General features: G+C 36.6%; 1 protein-coding gene across 1 annotated transcript; it reads left to right on the top strand.

Moving 5' to 3' along the window:
• Nucleotides 1-617: 617 nt before the first annotated feature.
• INHBA (inhibin subunit beta A) lies at nt 618-21,618 on the top strand. Its single transcript, XM_007426304.3, has 2 exons — nt 618-1,126; nt 14,212-21,618. Exons 1-2 carry the CDS (start codon nt 739-741, stop codon nt 15,075-15,077), a joined length of 1,254 nt encoding a protein of 417 aa, XP_007426366.1. The 5' UTR covers nt 618-738; the 3' UTR covers nt 15,078-21,618.
• The last annotated feature ends 1,995 nt before the right edge of the window (nt 21,619-23,613 follow it).

Raw genomic sequence — 23,613 nt, 5'->3', positions numbered from 1 at the left:
AAGGTTTGACAGGAGTCCACAGATTTGGCAAGGCTGCCTAATCCTCATTGTGGACAGAACTTGAACTAGGATCCGGTTGGACTTTTCTGAGCATCTCCGTTGTCTGCCGTTCAGATGTATTCCAAGGCTATAAATAATCTTCTCATTTCAGTTTCAGCCTACTAAGTTCGCCTGAGGGACTTAGTGAAGAAGATAGGAACAGGAAAAAAAAGCAGAGATGTTTAAGTTGGGGGGGGGGAGGGAAGGAGGGGGAGGCAGGAAAGCACCGGGCAACTCTGAAAGAGAAGAGATTTCAAAGGCAGAAGTGGCCAGAGCATAAGTTGGAGCGCCGATATAAATGAGAAGTATCTGCTAGAGTGCAATGAGCATAAGGAAGGCTTAGGCTGTTCCTCCGCCTTCTCAATCAGAGGTTTACTCATAGACAAAACTCCCTCCCTCTCTCATTCAACTCACTTAGGCCGTCCTCCTGCCTCGCTTCTCTCTGTCTTTTTCTCAGCGTGTGCTTTGCCTACAGCGCGACAGAGTCAGACTCCTCTCACTGACAGTCAAAGGCATCTACAGCACTTAGTGAATTCAGAGAGGGACCTTCCAAAGCAAACTTCACAGAAAACTTTTTGTTCTTCCTGAAGAGGAAAAAGGAAGCAGAAAGGGGAAAAATCCAACTGGATGAAGAAGTGGTCGTGGGGGAAGAAAAGCCGTGCCTTTTAAAAAGGAATCACAACAACTTTTGCTGCCAGGATGCCTTTGCTTCTGACCAGAGGATTGGTGTTGTTATTTTGCTGGATTATAGTGCGAAGTTCCCCAACCCCAGGATCGGAGGGGCACAGCTTAGTTACCGATTGCCCATCCTGTGCCCTTGGTACCCTCTCCAAGGATGTGCCCAGCTCCCAGCCTGAGATGGTGGAAGCGGTAAAGAAGCATATCCTGAACATGTTGCACTTGAGGGACAGACCAAACATCACTCAGCCAGTGCCCAAAGCTGCACTTTTAAATGCTATCAAGAAACTCCACGTCGGAAAAGTGAGAGAGGATGGCAATGTGGAAATAGAGGATGACATTGGAAGAAGAACAGAAATGAATGAACTGGTGGAACAAACATCTGAGATCATAACATTTGCAGAATCAGGTGGGTGCTACTGGGAGTGGGGTGGGGAGGGACGCACAATGCTGTCAGGATTGCAATTAACTTTTCTTTGTAGCAGTTATATTCTAGATGAGGTGGTGGGAAAGGAGAGAGTGAAAGCGTGAAGGAATGTGGATCTCTAGAATTTAGCCTTGGCTGCAGATGTCTTATTTATACTTACCAAACTAGCCAACAAGTGGAGTCCTAGCATCTAACATCTTGGGCTGGGTGTTAAGTAGGTGGGCACTTCCTTCCCTATTTGAGAAAAGAACGATCAGTTCTAGACCAGCCTGAGATAGGGAAACAGGCAAATAAGGAGTGCTCTTTGAAACACTGTGGGCAAAGAAAAACAGCTAGAATCAGTTTCTGAATCAACTCGCTGTAAAACCTGTCAAGACGAGGATATATATTTGTTACTCAATTCACAGCAAATGTTCAGGGCAGTAAAAGTGTTAACAGCTACTGTCAGAAAACCTTAGTAGTAAGTGGGACAAATAGTTGTAGGCAATCCAAATTGTAATGCTGACTTTTGCACACTGGAAAAAAAGCAAAGCAAAGGAAGATGGTGCTCCCAAGAGTTCCCTGCCAAAGAGTGCAACTTTGATGCGGTGCCTTTTCAACTACTTGGTTATTTTTTTAAATGAGGAACACTGTCCTCCAGTGTTCAACTCATTTTCAACTCTGGCAAACAGGTAATCATTTCAGCTGCTATTAAATAATGAATGTAGACTTCATCATTCAATGTATGCATTATCTTCAGTGTTTAGTCTTTGCATGTGCACACACACATAATATGCATAGACATATGCATATGTGTGCCTGTGCCCAGACAGCCATACATTCAGGCTTACCAATCATAACAAATTAAAAAATCCCAACTTAAAACTTTCTAGAAATTAATGCTGTTTCCTAGTGAAAGCATTTTTCACTGTTGCCAAGGCAGCTTGCAAAGAATCTGATTGTTTTGCTCAGTTCAACATATGGTAGTAAAAATATGCATAGGCACACTGAGCATTTTTGTTTAAAAGTTTGCTGCAGCAATATAAACAATTAAGGCAACTCTCAGAGTTTCCAGTCCTGAAAACCTGTTGACTCAGATGTTCTGTTTGCAGAAAAAGACATGCAGAGAAGCGTGTATGGTTTAACAGCAGACATTCCTGCCGCTAACTCCATTAATTCCCACTGTATGGGTAGCCTTGGTGCTTATGACAGTGTTGCACTTATCAAATAGCAACCCCCCCCCCCCTCACTGACAGAGAAAGGTTTGCTATGAAAGAAAAGAAAAAGGACCCAGTCTCTCCTTTTAAAAGATGGATGAAACCTTTCAGCGCCCACAGTCCTCAAAAGTACCTGTGGTTTTACTCTATGAAGCAGTAAGCAGTCAGAAACAGGGAACTTGGGAGACCATCTGATGGACAGACACTGCATCCAGTTTACCACAGAACTCTCTCTAAGACACATGGAATGAGCTGTGGTTTCTCGACACTGTGTGAGTTCCAGAAGTTTGTACTGTTTCTGCTTAAAACAGGCTCCAAAGGCAACTGGGACATGCTTCAACTGTGATGTGCAGCCCAATTGGCTTACAGAATCACGTGATTAATATTTGCTATGCCATTGCCCAGAAAGTGGCCAATAGTCCAGCAACTCATTATGGCTTTCAACCAGAACTTACCAAATGTTCAAACTACTGCTATTTGTATTTTGTAGTTACATCAATTTTATATATGTCCTGCTATTGGTAGGACACAGTAGAATTCAGTATATCAAGGGAAGGAAAACAAAGAACCCTTAACTCTCCTGGGACATATATTCTCCTTCTCAGACTATATATCGTAGCTTATCTCAAATATAAAGGCTTTCCTCACTATCATTCTCTCTCTCTGCCAGTTTATTCCATGCTGTAATGTGAAAGTCAAGGAAAGTTTTATTGAACAAAACAGTATTGCATAATATTCAACTTATATGCTGATTATAGCCCTCTTGTGGTTATCAGGTATCTTTTTAGAACTTATTCTGAACTGACAAGAAACAGCACTTTGCATATGATCATAGAGAAAATCTGTAGAATAAAGAGCCATTGAAGTGCACGAGTAGAGGTCAAAATCTACTTTAAGATATGTTCCAATTACAATTGAACAAAACATGAGAAATATTCTTCTTCAGTAGTCTGCATTGTTGTTCCTGAAAGCAACCATCTTTTTCAAGGGAGGCAGTAGAGAATAACTGAAAATGAATGGAAACATATCTTCAGTTCTGTCAACCTTAAATTATGAAAATAAAAGCAGAGTAGCTTCTTTTCTTTCTTAATTTTTGAAAGCAAGTTAATTTAATGAAATAATCTCACTGCTCTCAAAAGTTATACAGCTAGCCTGCTCAGTAAAAATAGAAGAATTGTTCATCTCTCTATTCTGAGACATTTTTTAAGTTATAGTTTAGAGAGCTCTCATGAGAATGGACACATCCTTTCTGAGTTAGGATTAAGACAGTTTAAAAGAGGAAATGAAAGGCTGAATGGCAGCTTTCTAGGTGATATAAGGAATGGACAGTGGAAACAAACTTCCAAAAGCTAATGTACTAAGCTCGTACCAAACTACAGGTGTTCTCTGACCCAAGAGACCAGGCAAATTCTTGGCAGGTGCTACTGACATTCCAGACAGGCTTTTGTGAAACTAATAACTTTAAATAACAGGGAAATGGTAATTTAACATGGCATCACAATTACCACATTTATCATAATGCAATTAACAAAAGGTATTTGAAAATTACATATAGTTTTTCACTAGTAAGATCAGATTTACAGTCAGCTAAAACGCTTGTACTTTTAAGTTGCCTTTGGGAAGCAAGAATGAATATTACTGTACTTATCAAGACTATCACAAAAATGAATATTGCTGCAAGAAGCAGTGGTAAATTCAATCCAGTTAACACCCTAAATTTTCCAGTCAGATGACTAATAGCTACTGGACTATGTTACACACTGTTGGATTTATATTATGCTATTGGTAATTCAGCAAGCAATTTTTAAAAAGTTGCAAATGACAATTATGAGGAAGGAGGAGATAATATTGACATTCTGGTGATAATGATCAGCAGTTCATCAGGAATGAATGGAAACTGTAACCCAGTTTATATCAAGCTTAGACTGAACCTGAGCAGGTTTACTAAAAATAAATGTCTCAATGTTTTCAGAGTTGGTCTTACTTATCTTTTCTATTTCCTTGACACCTGACAGCAAATCCTCACAAAAGAAAATATAATGATCCTTGAAATAAATCTGCAATCAAGTACTGAAAGGGGGCAATTTATTAAGTTTTCAGATTCATTCATTAAAAAAAAAAGTTTCCCGTGGTTCCTCTTTCTATGCTGAACACATGGAAGCAAGTAACCACCAGAGGGCCTCCTTGAAGGCTTTCCCCTTTCCATTTCATTCAAATTAACCTTGCTTCAAGTTTCTTTTTTACCCAGTTGGCTCTGGAAGACAAATATTGCATCGCTTATCTGCCTCTTCTGCTTCTTTGCCTTGCATCTTTCATCTAGCATAACTGGTGAATTTCATCAGTGGTTAACTACTGGAAGAATGTGATATACAGAAACAAAGCAAAGACAGAATGGGAAGAGAAAGGGGGAGAGAGAGAGAGAGAGAGAGAGAGAAGATAAAGTGGATAAACCCAGAGGCTAAAAGACTAGACATTGTTAAGGTCAAATTGGTGGCGTCTTTCTCTTTCTCAAGGCATTGGTAATATGTCTATGCACACTTATAATCACTTTTCCCAACCTGGCTTCCTTCGGATGAGTTTAAATCGTCAGTGACGAAGGCTGGTTTATAAACCTTGATTATTTTGCTTCTTTTTGCAAATTGGGTGTTTGTTTTTTGCCCAATCTCTTTTGCAAAAAGATGCCCTGTTTATGATAGTTAAGTTACAAGTGGTAGGGGTGGGGACGGGACTGCTTCATGAACCCATTAATAACCGAAATGTAGTGGCAGATAGCTTCTTTTAATCTGAAACTAACTGCTTTGTAAGTCTGGGAAAGAATGATACAATAATAGAAAGATATTGATGAAGGAGACTAAGGGAGAGTAGTTGTAAGTACTACAAAGGAGTACCTGCGGCAGCTGAGAAGATATGTGAACATGTTTCTGGGTTCATACAGTATATGAACACAGAAACATTTGTTGCAGATTAATGGCTGCAATAATGGGTGCATGGAATGGCGTAAGAACATTTTACCTAGGGGAGGCTCTCCTCTTCAGTTTTTCCTTTTTTTTTTTTTTTTTTACTACTTCCCTCCTGGAAAGGTTTTACCTTCAGGTGAATTTGCTTTGCAACTGAGAAGGACTTTTCTCCTTGTAAAACACTGACCAGGCCTTGAATCATCAACTTCATGGGACATTCTGTTTATATTATTTACTAGCTTATGACATGGATCAGTTATTATTTCGTGGTTTGGGCCTGTCTATATGTCCTGCAGCCCTGAAGAAAAAGTGTAAGTCCTGAGCGTGGGTTCCTTACTGCTTTTCCGACCATCCTCAGTTTAGCTTTTCCAAATTCAGAACAAATTGGGATGGGTAGGGAAATTAGATAAAATGAGAGTCAGTGCTACAACTCGCCGCAGAGCAAGAAATTCAGGCTGATTGAAGGCTTGCCTAAAGAATTTTTGGCCCAACGCATTCTGAGAATTTTGTCAATTTCAGGTTCAATCGTGCAAAGCTCCAAATCATTCTGGACTGATTCAGACTGATTTTGAATATTCAGTGAATATAATCGATGGGTTGACTTGACTCACTTCCCAGTCACACACATATATATTGTAATGGTTCAAATCAATCCAAAACTAATCAAATTGGTTTCTGTTATGTGGTCTAAGTCATTTCAGACATTCAGATCAAATGTATTGATTTTCCTCATCAATGTGAATGATCCAATCAATTTGGATCAGCTTTCCAGATTGATTGGAACATTCAGATTGAACGAGACATCCCCACTAGCTACTATACTTTCTTGGGTCTCCCATCCAGCCTTTGAGGAGATTCCTTTCCTTGGCTCAGAAAGAAGAATATAATTAGAGCTAATTGTGCAGAGCAGCATGGAAGTCAAGAGTGAAACAGTAACATTCATTGTTATATAATATAGGAAAATGGGAAACAGGAGATTACATGGGAGGAGTTAACATATCACTTGTTAGAAGAAATAGATCTGTAAATTTATGTGTCCAGCCAGCCAGCCATGCAACCAAAGTAGTGCATACAATGCAATTTTTTTTGTTAGGAAGGCAAACTCAATAGTTGCAGGAATGTTAACTCTTTCAGACTACTTTAATTCAAATAATTTTCACATTTACTGAAAACAGTGTTTGCATTGTTATTTAACTCTGAATTCAAATTATTGAATTCAGTGTGACAAATATACAGTGCAGTAACCAAGACACAGAATCATTGGTCCAGATGGAGTTACTCACACTCATCCTACTGAAATTAATTGGAAAGCTAATTACAACTAATTTAAGGCTGTTGTCCTAGACAGGCTTGCTAGAGAATGATCTTGAACTCAGTGGGATTTACTCCCAAGAAGGCATACAGATATTTGCCTTATTAATTCAATGCTTTGGACCAAGGTCCTATACACTGAATCACATCTTTTTGAAACAATTTTCATTGATTCCCTTGCTGCTTGAAGTATCCTTGTACACAATCCACTGAAGAAGTTGGGTGACTTTCAAAGGGAAAGAGAAATTTGCAAAGAGCCTTCTTGAAATCACCAGCTCTTTGTAAATGGAAAGAACATTTCCATGCATTAGTAGGACTATTCTCCACTGAAGTCAATGGAATTTAAATATGGTTCCTTACCAAGGAAGGAACTGTCTTGTGGCTTAACTGATCTCTTTTGTAAGTAATCAAAGACTGGCACAGTCAATAGTTTTGCTGTAACATAATTATATTATTCAGTGTTCCCAGTATGAAGAGCCTACATATTTAACTTTTGTACTGTGGTTTTGTTTAAAATGTATTGAAAATACACCTTAGGGTTTGCTTCTCCTTCCCAAGGCAAGGAAGAAATGAGGACAACTCTTAGAACTTTAGGCAGCCTGACTAGGAAGATTAAAAAATGCTAATGTCTTGTCATATATTTCAGGATTTGAGAAAATGAGGAAGGTAAGGAAGAAGAGAACTATGCAATCACTTTTCAAGAATAGCAACTGTAGTCACTAAATAGGTTTCAAGCTGAGTATCTATGTCTGCTGATTTACCATTGTGCTTCCCATTCATTTTCTTATTTGTGAGCTGTACATTTTAAGCCATGGTAGGGAGAAGTGAGATATTTAAGGGCCAGTTGGACATCTCATGCTTCTGGCTACACTGTATTTCCCACAAGCCTGTATGAAATGACAAGTGTTAATGTCCTATAAATTGCCTGGAACCCCATATATATTTCCTTTACTGGCTGTTTCCTTAGAAAAATGCATGCTGATAGAGCTTTGCTGGTCATTGACTGAATTAAGTTTCTTCTTCTTCCTGTAAAGAGATCATAAGACTATGGGTGCTCAGAAATATTGGTAAAATACTGGCAATTTGTGTTACAAGAACTGTTCAAAACAATGAATGTGGCAGGTGGAAGATATAATTCTAATTGTGCATCCATATGAACGACAAATGGTACTTCATGAAAACATTGGCCTTGGAATTCAGGCCACAATTATGTTAATAAAGGAGTGAGTCTCCTATCAAACCAAGTGCATGGAAACACACTTGCCTTCTCCTACATGAGTGAATGGCTATAAATTATCCCTCAGGCTCCAAGGTTTAGAGAAATAGGTTTAGATGTACATTTGGGGACACAAGCAAGGCAGGAACAAAACTGTTCTTGACACTGGATAGTGCATATTTTCAATTGAGAGAAATATGGATGTCTCTGGGAACTCTGCAAAGGATCCATAGTGAAAGTTTATTTTATAGAATAGATTACAGGGATATCCTAAATGATCAATATCTACTTTTCCACTGCAAGAAATTAATGACACATTTTTCATTTTCTCATAGAGAGTGGAAAGAGGCTTTAAAAACAAGGACCTTTTGATCACGCTTGCATTAATTACAGAGTTATATGCTTATATAAACATATCCAAAATGTGTGCTAGTGTAAAATCTAGTTTGCTTTGTAGAGAATAAAAGCAATCATATACAGTACAAAACAGAACAACTTAAAATTAAGCAGCAGTGAATAGTGGAAAAATTAAATAACAGATCTCTTTTCTACTAAATGGTTACTCCTTTGATAGATTTAATGTATAGTAGAAACTTGTCTACTTACAATTAAGTTCCAATGGGTTCAAGGTGTACCCTCAGTTAAAGATCATACCCATATATCAAGCATAATTTCTACCATCATAGCAGGAAATAGAATATGTTTCCTGGAAAATAATTGTGATAATTTGTTAATTCTTGGAATATTTTGAAACTTATTAGGTAGCCTTCATTTTGTTGATAATTTGTATGTTACAGTAATTCTCAGAAATTTTTCTTAAGCAAAAAAGCCAGAATGCATGCTGGGGAACATTAATGGTTTCCTTTTTTAAAAAAATATATATAATTTTTATTAAGAATTTTAATTAGTTTAGTTTAGTTTAGTTTAGTTTAGTTAATAGCAACTAAACTTAAAGAAAGAGAACAGAAAGAAAGAATAACAAGTGCAGGAAAAAAGAAAAAGAAGAAAAAGAAAAGAAAGAATATAATAAAGAAAAAGAAAATAAATATATGCAACAAATATAAACAAATTTAATAACTTTTCACCCCCTATAAGATTAAACAGATATCTCTTCATCCCATATCCCATCCCTTATCTGTAGGCAAATCCATAAAACATCAACTTTTCAATTCCAATGTCAGCAAAAAGTCCATAAAGGGTTGCCAGAACATTACAAAAGGGAACATTAATGATTTCCATAGAAAGCTTTAACAAAGTGTATTGAAATTTCCCAAGACATTTATGAAATGTCTTTTTTCCCACTCAGCTCCTTCAAAAGCTGCACCACAGAACTTTCTACAAAGGTTTTCTGTGGCAGCTGACAGTTTCTATCACCTACCCACTTGACACGCACATACACAGTGCCTTACCCCTAGCTTTAATTTGGTCTAGCTATTATGGAGATGGAAAATAATGGCCAGAGTTACAGTGTAGTTTCTGACACTTGCAGTGATAGCCAAACAAAAAAAGTTTGGGCTATTTCTATTTCTGTTCTGAAGAATCTCTTTTCTCATTGGGAGATGGGAAATGCATCTGCTCTTCAAATTTAGCCTTCAAATAAGAGATGGAATTCTGAGAGGTTATTTGTACATCCAGATCCATAAAGATAAAGCTCAGCTCTTAGACAGTGTTGTTGTTATTGTTGATGTTGTTGTGTTTCATAGTGTTTGTTCTACAAGGTTGCAGTGTGTGTTTGTTTTTTTCACCTAGTTCTTACAGTGAAGCTATCATGAGCTGTTTGTTTATCAGTCAGTTTAAGGCTGAGAGGAAGTGATTGATCCAAGGTCACCCAGCTGACTTCCATGCTTGAGGGTAAACTAGAATCTGGGTCTCCTCACTTCTAGTCCAGCACTTAACTTAGCTCCTAGACAATAATTTCTATACATTTGCAGTTTAAGGAGTGATTATGTGCCATCAAGTTCATGTTGACTCTTAGCAACTATATAGATAGATTTTCTCCATGATAATCTGTTCCCCACCTGGTCCTTCAGGTCTTCCAACAGTGTGCCCATTCTGCTGTAACTGAATCCATCCACTTTGCTGTAGGTCATCCTCTTCTCTTTCCTTAAAATTTTCCCAGCATTATAGACTTCCCCAGAGAGCTATGTCTTTGCGTAGTGTGTCTGAAGTATGATCATTTCAGCCTGGCAATTTGTGCCTTGAGTGAGGACTCTGGGTTGATTTGTTCAGTGATCAATTTGTTTGTTTTCCTGGCTTTCCATGGTATTCTCAGGAGTGTTCTCCAACCCCAAAGTTCAACAGTGTCAATATTCTTTCTATCCTGCTTCTTCAGAATCCAACTTTTGCTTCCATAGAGCATCGGGGAAAACCCTTGCCTGCACAATTCTGATCTTTATAAGTATAGACACATCCCAACCTCTTAACATCTTTTCCAAAGCTTTCATGGCTACTCTACCAAGTGCTTGTCTGTGGTGTACTTCCTGACTGCTGGTTCCTTTACTGCTGGTAGTTGATCCTAAAAGGCAGAAGCTAACCATTACTTCAATAACTTCATTGTCAATTCTAAGGCTTGTTCCTGTATTTGCTGTCATTAGTTTGGTCTTATTTATACTTAGCCCCATTTACTCACTATGCTCCTTCACTTTCATTACTAGAACTTGCAGATCATTTGCATTTTCAGCTATTAGAGCAGTGTCATCAGCATAATGCAGATTATTGATGTTTCTTCCTCCAACTTTAAAACCATGCTAATCTTCTTCCAATCCAGCTTCCCTTCAGCAGATAGGTTCAATAAATAATACAATATACAGCCTTATCTCACTCCTGTGCTTGGCTGTCCTGGAGCCACTCTGCTTTGCCATGTTCCGCCTGGACTGCAGCTTCCTGACTTGTATATAGGTTTTGCATGAGGACAATGTGTTGTTCTGGGATTCCCATTCTTAAAAGTACATTCCACAGCCTAACATGATCAACACAATCAAAGGCCTTTCTAAGTACATATTGACTACTTTCTATTCTTTGGCTTTCTCAGTTATCTAGCTTGCATCAGCAATAATGTCTCATGTTCCTTTTCTAAAGCCAGCTTGAACACCTGGTATCTCCTTTTCCATGTAGGGCTTTAATCTGTGTTGGATGATCCTAAGCATTATTTTGCTAGCATGTGAAATTAAGGATATTGTAATATGGTTTGCACACTCAGTTAAGTCTCTTTTCTTCAGTATTTCGATGTAGACTGACCTCTTGCAATCTGTAGGCCACTGTGTAGTTCTCCAGATTTGTGGCACAGTTTAGGTGGAAACTTCAGTGGTTCTTTTTTCTGTTGCTTGCCATATTTCTCTAGATATTCCATCAATTTCTGTAGCCTTGCAGACTTGGAATTTAAGGTGCAATAAGGATTAACTTGTTCAGTGATTTCTCTTATGTAAAATATTATCAATAATTAAGATTTGTCTCAGCAGACATCTTTATTACCTGAATGATTTGAAAACTTCCTATCATTCAGAGGAGAATTCATTTTTTTCTTTGGAATTTTCTTCATGTCAAAAGTGCACTTGTTATAATGCAAATAATGCAGTTGTTGTACTCTATTAGAATTAGGAAGTTAGTAATGCAGATAAGAGAAAATCAAATGCTAATTCAGTTCTTAGTGTAAATTTCTTTTTGTTTTCATTGTGAAGCTGCTTTGTGTATCCCATTCACTCAGGATGTTAAATCTATCTTCCTCCTTTAGCCAATCAGCTTCAGACTGAAATGGGAAGGATATCTTCTTATTTAATTGATTATGTCATTCTGAAGGAAAATGTTGACATTCCAGCAAACTTCATGTCATAATCTAACCGTGTGTGTGTGTGTGTGTGTGTTCTCATTGTGTTTTTTAACAAAAATATTGTATTAATTTCCATTACAAAATAATTTACAGTTCCTGCTAGGTTGAAGTGTATAAGAAGGAATTTGATCATCTTTGACTGAAGTTTATAAACTCAGGTTAAAAAAACCCCCTCCTGTTTAAAAACATCATTTTACATAGCAAAATTACTGCTGCAGAATTAACAAGGAGCACAGCATCCTGAATTAAGGGAGGAATTTATTTTGTTTCAAATGAGGCAGTCCCATCCAGAGACATCTGTAGAATCTGACTGTTTTGTCAAAATAATAAAACAAGTATTGCAACTGAAGTTCTGCTCCTTATATACATCAAAACACAAATGCAAAAAGGGAAGAGTCCATGTCACAATGACATGGCACTCATTTCTTCATCCCCCCGCCCCCTCTCCTCTATGCAATCTGGTTTTGATTTGCAGAATGTGCTGTGAAAATTCAGTCCAGTTTTATTTATATGTCGATGTGGTAAGGGCCACTTAGTCATATAATTATAGAAGTCCAGTTATGTGGGTACCAGATTTGCAGGTTTTACCCTCTTTTCTAATATAAGTTGGACATCAACCCTGATCATTTGCATATACATTTCTTTCACTGAAATGGTGGAAATAAATCCACTTCACATTCAAAGACCTCAACAATGGGCCTAAATAATGTTTTGAATCAGGCTTCAGCTTTACCTCTACTGCATTCTTTAAAAGTGATAAAAATCCTCTTATGCAATCAATATAGCTGATGACAGCTTGACTTTCAGAAGAGGACAAGATATAATTGCATTGCCTGTAGAAAGCAATGCAATTTATTGTGTTTTATCTTTTTTAACAGGCCTTTATCCCACTTTTTAGTAAGGTGGGTTCTCTGAGATATTTAAGTATAACCAACAGGAAAGTTAGTGCTTTCTGCAGGCTTACAACCTAAATGATAGGACAGAGAAAGCAATTGCAGAAAACAATTCTTCAAGTTAAATTCTTGTTTTAATACAGATGTTTTAATAGGTTAAGTAAAAATAACTAGAACTGCTGCTGCAAGATTATGAGGCAGTAACACAGAAATGTTTACTGGAGTAATGGGCGCTTGATGAATCAAACCACCACTCTATTTTCTCAAAGGTTCAAAGAAGTTTTCCACCACAGTCCCATTTTAAGGATATCAGTAGTGTACCTCTGTTAAAAAGTTATAAAAGCTACTTCAAGTCTAAATGTCAAAACTTTATCATGAGATGGAGACAGTGCTGTGCTGAATTTTGTATTAAATAACATTTTATATTGGAAAAATATATATAACCACCAAAGCACCCATTTTTACTAGCATTACTAGAGTCATTGGTCTTCTAAAAAACTAAAGATGGTTGAGTACAGGTCTGAACTAAGTGAAGTTAAAGACTTACTGCTAAATTGTTAACCACCTACATGTTGGATATGAAAAAAACTATCATATCCCAAAGCTTAGTAATTCAAATAGAAGTGAATGCAAAGATTTTGCAAAAATATATTAAAAAGAAATGCAGTGTGTGTGTGTGTGTGTTGTACTTGGATTATGATTTACCTTTTGGGCTCTTATGGAAATATTTCCATAATCTGCAACTGCTTACTCTCCATAATAAAAGTTTTTGTTAATATATTTGAGGAAATAGAACAGAGAGCAAGGTTGAATTTGATTGTCTAAAGGAGTCATCCAAATACATGGCTACTTCACTGGTTAGCCCAGTGAAGATGGCTTTGCTGAAAATACTTTTGTAATTAGCTGGTGTGGATGTCATCTGAAGCTACTCTGATAATCCTGGGTCAGAATGTAATGGTTTATGCTCAGTTTACCAGATATGCAAAACGCATGTTAATGTGTCTTTCCACATTTTTTTGCTTGCAACACACCTCCAAACATAAGAGAGGGCTGACATTCCAGATAGATAGAAAGATAGAAAGATAGAAAGATAGAAAGATAGAAAGATAGAAAGATAGAAAGATAGAAAGATAGAAAGATAGAAAGATAGATAGATAGATAGATAGATAGATAGATAGATAGATAGATAGATAGATAGATAGATGATGGCAGAAAGAATGTTATTCTACACAGTAAATGCTTTTTTCATGCTCAGTGTCTTTGTCCCTCCCACCTCCCTCCCATTCAATTCTGGTTAAAAGCATGGTGGAATAGGCTTGTTTTGGCAACTTTGGGAAATGCCCAAGGGGGTGGGGAGGACAGTTGGGTAAGTTAGGAAGTTACATAAACTTCCTGGGCCAAGGAATTCTGTTCTGGACCACAACAGAAAAGATCTTATATTTTTATCTAATGCCAATTATAAAAAGACTCAGCAGAAAATGAAATCTATGGTTTAAAAAGCCAATGTCTTTGCTACAATATCACTTTCTCCCTGTTTTTTTAAAAAAGGGGTTCTGCCCTTACTAAGTGTTTTTTTTCTTTTTCTTTCTTTCTTTCTTTCTTTCTTTCTTTCTTTCTTTCTTTCTTTCTTTCTTTCTTTCTTTCTTCTTTCTTTTTTTTATACTATAGGTCCTGCCAGGAAAATGCTGCATTTTGAAATCTCTAAGGAAGGAAGTGAACTGTCAGTGGTGGCTCAAGCTGAAGTATGGCTTTTCCTCAAAGTGTCTAAAGCTAATCGGACCAGAACGAAAGTGACCATTCGACTCTATCAGCAGCACAAACTGCCGAAGCGCAGCTCTCAACTTGTGGAAGAGGATGGTGGACTGAAGGGAGGGAAAAGTGAAATTCTCATCTCTGAAAAGGCAGTTGACACTCGTAAAAGTACCTGGCACATTTTCCCAGTCTCCAGTAGTGTTCAGCGTCTCCTGGATCAGGGAAAGAATTCTCTGGATGTGCGGGTAACTTGTGACCAGTGTCAAGAAACAGGAGCCAGTCTAGTGTTGCTAGGAAAGAGGAAAAAAAAGGAAGAAGATGCAGAAGGTAATGAAAGCACAGGAGAAGAGGAGAAGGAGCAATCGCATAGGCCCTTCCTAATGATGCTGGCCAGGCATTCAGAGGATCGGCAGCATAGGCGGCGGAGGCGAGGCCTTGAGTGTGATGGCAAAGTCAACATTTGCTGCAAGAAGCACTTCTTTGTTAGCTTCAAAGACATTGGTTGGAATGACTGGATCATTGCCCCACAAGGCTACCATGCCAATTACTGTGAGGGCGATTGTCCCAGCCATATTGCAGGCACATCTGGTTCTACCCTCTCTTTCCACTCCACTGTTATCAACCATTACCGCATGAGAGGCCACAGTCCTTTCTCCAACCTCAAGTCATGTTGTGTACCTACCAAGCTACGACCGATGTCTATGCTCTATTACGATGATGGGCAAAATATAATAAAAAAGGACATCCAGAATATGATAGTAGAAGAATGTGGGTGCTCATAGGTGTGTGTGCATTTTGCATATCTACCCGTTGGGACAGCCTTTTTATCAATTTCAAGAAGACAATTTGAAATAACATGTAATGGGAAAGACCAAATACCAAACAAAATGGTCACATTTTGAACATAATAGCATCAGATGTTCCAATTAGAGACAAACAGAAGAAAGAAGAACAACATTGTTCCTAGGGCTTGGATGAGTAACCCTCAAATGGTGTGGGCAAGGGCAATTCTTATCTTATATGCTCTATATTTTATTGCATGGTATTTCACACTTATCAACAAGGGGAGATACCTTTCCCTCCCCGATGTTACCTATGCATTCAAGCCCTGATAACAGCATACCTGAAATAACAGCAATTTGGCTGTTAAATCCAAAATGGTATTAAAATTCTAAAAAAGCCATGTGTATGAACAGTACATTCACTGGCACTTTTATTCCCATGAACTTACCAAGGACACAATGAGTGTGCACATATGTGATTGTGCAGGTTTCTTATGGCAAACGCATACAAAGAGCACACTTGTGTATATATATTGGTAAAGGGGACAATTAATGCGCAGGTGTACTCACCTTTATTTTCTGCACTATTTTTGCAAAAAAGTTTTTAAAAAGTAGAAAGAAAGAAAGAAAGAAAGAAAGAAAGAAAGAAAGAAAGAAAGAAAGAAAGAAAGAAAGAAAGAAAGAAAGAAAGAAAGAAAACACAAAGTTACATTTCGTAAAGGTGCTTATGACATTAGAACTATGCAACCAAGTTGGTTTGAAACTGTTTACCTGAGAGAAAGAAAGAAAAAATACCCAGACTTAAAAAAATAATGGAAGTACCATGTTTAATTTTTTTCTTCAATGAAAGATACTTGAAAGGAACATGTTTGTCCAGTTACTGGGCCAACATTTCTATATTTTGTAAAAATGAGAAAAAAAAGATTTTTTTAAAAAAAATGTTTACTATTTGCACTACAAACCATGTTCAACCTGTCTTCTAATCTTTATTTAACAAGTATTCGGGGGAGGGATGTGGTTGGGTTGGAAGGGAGTTGAAAGCTGCACTTATTGTGAGCTATATAAGAACTGCTACAGCACACAAAATAGTTATTTTTATTATAATATTTTATACCTTAAAAAAAAAAAGTGTACACCAAAGACATTTGTGTGAGCCTCTAAACAATCTGTTTTTAACTAATGTTATCCATAGGTTAGGATCTGATTTAAGGGTCATTAGTGAGGCTGGTTGTGTTTAAAATAATGTAGATGATTTCTGGATGAATCTGACCACCAAAATTGGAGGGTAGATTTGGCAATTCATTTATAAAGCCCTTAAATTATCCAGGGTGCTTTGAATTAAAACTTTGAATCTTCAAATACTGCAGTTGTGAATCCTTCATATGTACAGCAGCTGTACATTGTTGGAAAACAACATAATAGAAAGGTGGAATCTATATTTGTATATGTATGTGTATATACAGTTTAAGCACTTCAGGCTACACTTTTAATGTTCTTAAAAATAATGTTTGTGTGCCAAGCACAGTATATTATTTTTCCCCTATTTAAAACTATACCACTCTATATAAAACCTCCAGTATAAACATAGAGCAATCTGATCTTGCATCCTTCTTCAACCCCAGATTGCAACTTCAAGACAGCAGGATCCAGAACTCTTGAGTAGTTTAAATGTATGTAGTAATTAATAGACAATGTGTTTGGACACTGGTGATTATGCACATTCATTTGAAGGTGTGGAAAACATGCAGAGAGTGTCAAATGAACAAGAAATCTTGTGTACTGCCTGGTCATCTTGAATAGTTTCCAAGTTATATTGGAGAAAGTACTTGAGTGGACAATGTAAGTGCTCATTGTCCTGGCAATGTATTATTCTCCACACAGGGACTATTCCATTGCCCTGCCTATATACAAGATTTACATGGCAGCTAAGAGTATTAATTCAGCAATTTATAAAATGCCTCTGATCAATCTGTCACCATTAACATCCATTGTGGATTACCTATTTTGATCAATGTAGAGTATTTCTCCAGATGTCTAGCAACTGCAAATCCCAGAAATTCCAGCCAGCATGATTAAAAGCATCCAGGTTGGAAAGGTTTGAGTAGAGAATGGGTGAAAATTCCAGACTGCAGTGGAGTTGCACATTTTCTATATGAATGCAAAGAATAACTATGTTGATGCATATTTATCAGGAAACTTGCATTAAACCTGGTATGTGAGAATGTAAAGAATCCTGTTAAAAATAATGTTTCCTATTACCAGTTTGGGATGGAATCTGCTTAGAGGTTTCAATTCATATTTCCCCTCTATCTGGCACTATTTAAATTCATTCCTTTTATAGCACAGATAGAATCCATTTGTACTGACAGGCCTAGTTTCATAGTACTTTGAGGGCAAGAAGGATAACACAACAGTGCTGCCTTTCATTTTTTGTCAGCCAAATCTCAGCCACTGTAATCCAATGTATGAAACTTTCTCTCTGCAGATAAACTGGCTACATTGCTAGTGTAAAACCTGGTGGTGATTAGAAAAAGATGATGCTGCACTCCTTCATTCCTCAGGTGAAAATCACAGATAGTAGTAATAGTATGTGACATTGGTGGAGAATTGATTGTCCTACAACTAAGGACAATTAGGGATGTAGTTGGGAATTGCACTTCTGTGACATCATGAAGTCAAGCTAGGCCCAAGATGTTGTGTAGCTTGATTTCATGAATCATCTCTTAGATAGTGAGATATCAGACAGAGAAATGAATCCCTATTTCTCATACATTCTAATAAGGCATCAAAACAGTCACCCTTGATGATAAGGAAGAGTCCACAGATGAAACATTAAGTATGAAGCTTTATGTTACATTGATGGTTGCTTCATACAGGGCCATAGTATGGCAAGCTTATTAGTTTATCTGAGCACCAGTGTATGCATGTATGTATCAACAGATACAAAATAAAGGGAAAAAGTGTTTTACATCATTCAGTAAATATCAAAGTGTTTGCATGCAGATGAGTCAAATTTACTTTACAATATTTAGCCTCCATAATGTAACTAGTGAGGTATACATTTATGTAGGTTTTTAAACTTCCATCTTATTCATTTTATGGAAAGAGATTACATTTCATATTTGAAGTGTGCACAAAAGGTGTTTTTTTTTTAAAAGAATAGAAAAAGAAAGTGCAAGGAAATTATTTATGTAATACTTTGCAGAAAAGAGAACATTCACTAGTGATTTTGGAAGGCAAAGAAATCTTAAAAGGGAAGTGATTGAAGTGATGTAATTGGAAACACTCAATTGACTGTGGAAGATATTTTTTTTCCTGGCCTATTAGTTGCATGTGGAGTGTCCAAGGTTATTGGAAATTCCAGCTGTATAAAGGTGAAATTCAGCAGAGGTTATCTGTACCTTAAAGCTTTGACACTTGAAGCAGCCACATTTAGTTGAATATCTCCTTTTTCTGAAACAACTCCAAGTTCTTTCACAGACTAAACTAAGCCTTTCATAATAAATTCTGGGATGTTTAACTCATGTAAGCAGCTAGAAGGACTTCAATACTGCAGGACTGAAATGCAATCTTATAAATGTCTACTCCAAAGTAAGTTCTGATTAAGTTCAGTGCAGCTTACCTTAACATAAAAAGATATAAAGTTATAGCTTTCCTGTATAATTGAGTAATAAGGGCTCTCACATGAAGAAAAATTGGAAAGGGAAGTTGGGGATGTTAGCAAATATGGAACAAAATGCAATAGAGTTGTACCCATATTTCCCTGAGCAAGTCACTTTCAGACAAACCTGTAGCACAGGGTGGTTGTGAAGTAAATGAAATCAGAAGTGAAATTGTTTTTAAAGGAATAATTATAGTAACATCCATAGGACCACATCCAGTACTAATAAACAGCTCCTTTACTAGTTAATCATATGCTTATCATTATTGTCATGGACAACAGCATTGACCACTTCATGCTAGCAGAAAACAAATTTATATTAATCTTGTTGACAAGATGTTTTCAGAAATCCAGTTCTGTTTTTATTGAATGCAACAGCTCCACCCATCTTTCCTAAAATCTTAGTTGGGTTTGACATCCAGAGATATGCCTCTGCGATCTTTCAATCAGTTCTAATCTATTTATCTACAGTTTTCAAATGGAAAAACAGAAGAGAACAAAAGTGGCTTATAAAAAACACACTGGAAAGAGTGGGAGGTAAATAAGCAAGTATGTCTTATCCCATTCCAGTAGCATCCATACATATGTATACCTTGTTTCCAGCTCTCTTGTTCTTCATTTTATATAGTCATAGCCTTTTAATTTATAGTTATTTAAAGCAGAAAGAGGTGGAAAAGTGTACTGAATTAAGCTGATTCATCCACAAAATAGAGTTTTAAATTGCTGTCATATTTGACTAGTTTTCTAAGACCCAAATGCCTTGGCAAAAATAGCTTTTTTTTAGGTAAAAAATATAGAGTAAGATTTTTTTTAAAGACACTTGCTCATTTCCTTTTTCTACCCTTATTAGAAAAAAAGAAATACCAGATGCTAACACTGGTTAAGAACTTGATAGTGTGCAACAATATCTTAGGGGTTATGAAGGGATAAAACATTGGCCTGTGACTTTTGTAAGGTGTGGTATCTATCACACGTTCCTTCTTCCATCTGGTCTGGGCATTCTCTTGCTTTCACTTTTGGAGCTAAATATGCAAATTGTGGTTTTGGCCATCTATGGTTCAGGTTTCATATTAAGCATTGAGAGGAAATACCTTTTTGTATCTTTTTTTCAGAAGACGAAAAAGGGAGAATGCCTGAATCTTGACTTTGACAGAAGCCATGCTAGAGCAGCTCTTTCATTACAGTATTAAACTCACTATTAATTGCATTGAGACTGAACTACTAGCATTGTTTAAATTACTCCTGGATTTCAATCACAGAGCTCATTCAAATATGTCATTTCAAAATTAATAGAAGCTTAGCAGCTACCTGTTTTTGCTGGTGATACTCGCAAAACCATTGTAGAAAATGAAAAATTTATCAACCAGGGATTCTTAACCCCATTAGCCATAAATTTATATTGGTACTTGCTCTATTTAAAATCAATTTAAGTTTTACTTTTATATGCCTAGTATAAGTCATAAAGCCAGTTTTTGATATTCTATACTAATACTGAACTTCTGTAACTTATAACTGTTCAATGTAAAACAGTCAAAGTTAGAACCCTTGTGAATGACATATTTCCATAAGCAAATACAGTCTACATTTCTATATATCTCACTATTTATTTTTTTTAATTCAGTGGTTTTCATTGTTAATTTGCAACTGTTTAGTTTTGTATTTAAACTGTTGAAAATAGATTTTTTTTAATGATGAATACACACACATCCTGATCCAACAAGAGTTACCAATGTGTGGGATCTAGTATCTGTGTGAGAGTTGTCTCTTTGGAATTGGTTCTGCACGCACAGAGTGCTGATCAGAAAAAAATGCACCTAACCTCAAAATATATCCATCTTAACAGTTTGGTAGTATTGTCAGCTCTCATAACCTTAAATATTTCCCCCTTAATCTCTTTCTCCAAGCAGTAGTCTTCGAGCACTTAATGTTCTCTCTTTTGATGCTAGAGAGAAAGATCCTTTCGTATCAGCTAGCATGGAACTGAACAGGGAATTCTACACAGGACAAGTTCTGAACTGAGGATATTATGTCTGAGTGTGTGTATATGTGCATGCCTGTCTGTGTGTCTGTGTAAAATTATGTAGATACACATATACACACACATCCATACATCAGCGCACACACGTATACACACAAGATTATGATATTTTGTTGGATTTCTTAATGTTTTATTGTTATTATTGGGTTATTTTTTTGGCATCCTACATGCAGTGCTTTAACCAATGTCCATTCGGCTAATGTAATTAAAGTTGTTAATTTATATGAGTACATTTCAACCATGTCATTGTTTTCTTAATATTTATTGTGTAGATGAACTGGTATTTTTATTATTTGCAGTATGTTTTAAGAAGTAACAGTTTGATATGTTCTTATTTGTGTTAGGATTTATTTATTTCATAGCATTCTGTCTGATATTTTATACCTGGAGGCATGCAATCTATACTTTGTACAGTTAGCAAGAAATTTTCATCAACTCCCAGTAGTTTCCTAAAATAAATAAAAGATATCTTTTGAAAAAAAATTAATATTTGTTTTTTATTGGTTTGACTGGAATAATCCATGCACTTATTGTCAGACCAATAAATTTCCAATTTATTGTATGAGAAGAAGAACAAAAATCTCCTTTTGGTCCAAATCAGATATCCTTTGAGCAAAGCTAGATCAAGGCTGAGTTTGCTTCACTGAAAATTCTTGTGGCACAATGAAAAAGGCTAAAAATGTCTAAAAATGAATTATATTCCCCTGTAATGTAAATGATCAAACTATGGTAATGCTGGCATATTTAAGATGTTTAGGTCAACAAGAATTTATCTTGCTCTTTTAATTTCTTTTTCTTTTTTATATTGTTAGCAAATCAACAAGTGAAATAAATAAAGGGAATTTCATTTGGCATGAATTGTCCCATAATATATAATTCTAACACAAAGATTGAGGAAATACTTGAATATCTAAAAGGAAGGGAAAGATTTGGAACATCTGACTGATTTCCTTTTCATTTATTCACTAATTTAGATGTTCATTTGAAAAATATGCAGTCATTTCCATCTCACTGCACTTTTGGATTGGCAGAATCTTCAGTTTTACTTTCCTCCACATTTTAATTTCATAAATCATTTTCAAATGAAGCTAACAAGAGTCTAACATCTGCACTGGCAAAGTTCTATAGGTATGGCTATTTCAAATACAAATGTGACCAGGTTCTGCTTCTCTGCCATGTCACTATTAAAGAGTAGCCTAATTCCATATTACAAACTTCACTGAATGCACATGGATTCAGCTCCAAACCCCTGAGAACTACTGCAAGCCCTTGTGGATTTTTCCAAATGGATCCATTTTTCTGTTTCAACTTCTCCCACGTTCCTGGTTGAAGCTTTAAATCATCCTATTTATTAATATATCTGTGAATTCTTATTTAAATTATTGTAATCCCTGTACATATATTTATTTCTAAGGCCCTGTGGGTTAGTATGAATCTAAGGAGAGTAGAGTCTTAGATATTGTTGAAATTCTGTTTCCAATATTCCTTTTAGCCTGGCTGGGATTGTTATGAATTGTACTTGAGCAACATAAAACAGGGTTGCGGGTTACCCCATTCATAACTGTAAATATATTTTCCAACTTATATAATTTGAAATATGTTGTTAGACCAAGTAAGGGACCATCCTTGGACATTTTTTCCCTTGTGATTATTATACTGTGGGAAAGGAGCAAAAAAAGTACATCTGTACTTGTTAGTCTGCCCCTTCTATAATGTCTCTCTTGCCCAGATTATGTATGTATGGGTGGGCGGGGGGGGGGGAACGACAGTGTGGAAAGCCTGAAATGAAAGGCCCCTCTACATATGCCAGGCTCCCAATGTGATTAAAATCCTATCCAAACAGAACTATAAATAGTGCCAGTACTATACAAATTCAACAAGGGTCCCCAATCCATCTCTACCCCATGAATATCTCTCTACTTTCCAAGTTTTCACTGAACTTTCTCAGTCCTATTTCCTAATATTTCTAATAAATGTTCCCAATAAACCCCAGAGCTACATAAATTAGTCTATTTTCCAGTCCTGGACAATTTCACACTTATTTGTCCATATGCATCTTATCCGAATTCCATGCCTATTAATATTTTAATCAAAGAAAACCTGACTCCTTTCAGAAAATACATGTTTGTATACAGAATTTAATTTAAAATACAAATGTTATATACATTTAGATACCTTTTAAAACCCAAAGTTAAATGCAAAATGCAAAGGATAGTTATATTCTTTGCCCTAGGCACTGAATACAAACATTACTCTTCCCCCTTCAAAGGCTTCTTTTGAACTTTCTGGTTGTCTGTCCTCTCAAGATGGCTTGCAATAACAATAAAAGCAATAGCCCACAATGATAAAAAATTAATATACAGTGCAATGTAATACATGAAACAGGACAGATGAAACCACAACTTCTGAGTGGTTTAGCATGCTTTAAAAAACCTGAGGAAATTGCAAGGGCTTTGCCTAGTGCCCAAACCATGGTCATTCTAGTAGAAGTACAACCGGTCTTACTTGCAGCAACAGGACAGGTGTTCTTGAGCCAGCATTAGTTCCTTGAACACTGTTGTCGAGACCTCAAAAATGCCTGGCAATCTGAAACAATAGCCAGTATCTTCCTGCCCATTTTCTCATAGCTGCATGTTAAGTCCCCTACGCCAAAAAATTAATTACCTGCTCCTTGTCTCACTGGAGCTGAGATGTTGAATGTATGACAACACTTGCACTCATGAGATTTCAAGGTGTGTGACCTTTTGTTTCTCAGACACTTATGTATAATAATTTGATCCTGCTATTTCCCTGCCCATTGATGGTCGGGACAGCTTATCCAGAAGTCCTCAGCTCAA

The sequence above is a fragment of the Python bivittatus genome, unplaced genomic scaffold, assembly GCF_059951505.1.
Source record: "Python bivittatus isolate LINGU-HERP-01145 unplaced genomic scaffold, Pbiv_v1 ctg000610_np1212, whole genome shotgun sequence".
Lineage (NCBI taxonomy): Eukaryota > Metazoa > Chordata > Lepidosauria > Squamata > Pythonidae > Python > Python bivittatus.
Note: the sequence above shows the minus strand (reverse complement) of the source record. Positions and strands in the feature narration are given on the sequence as shown.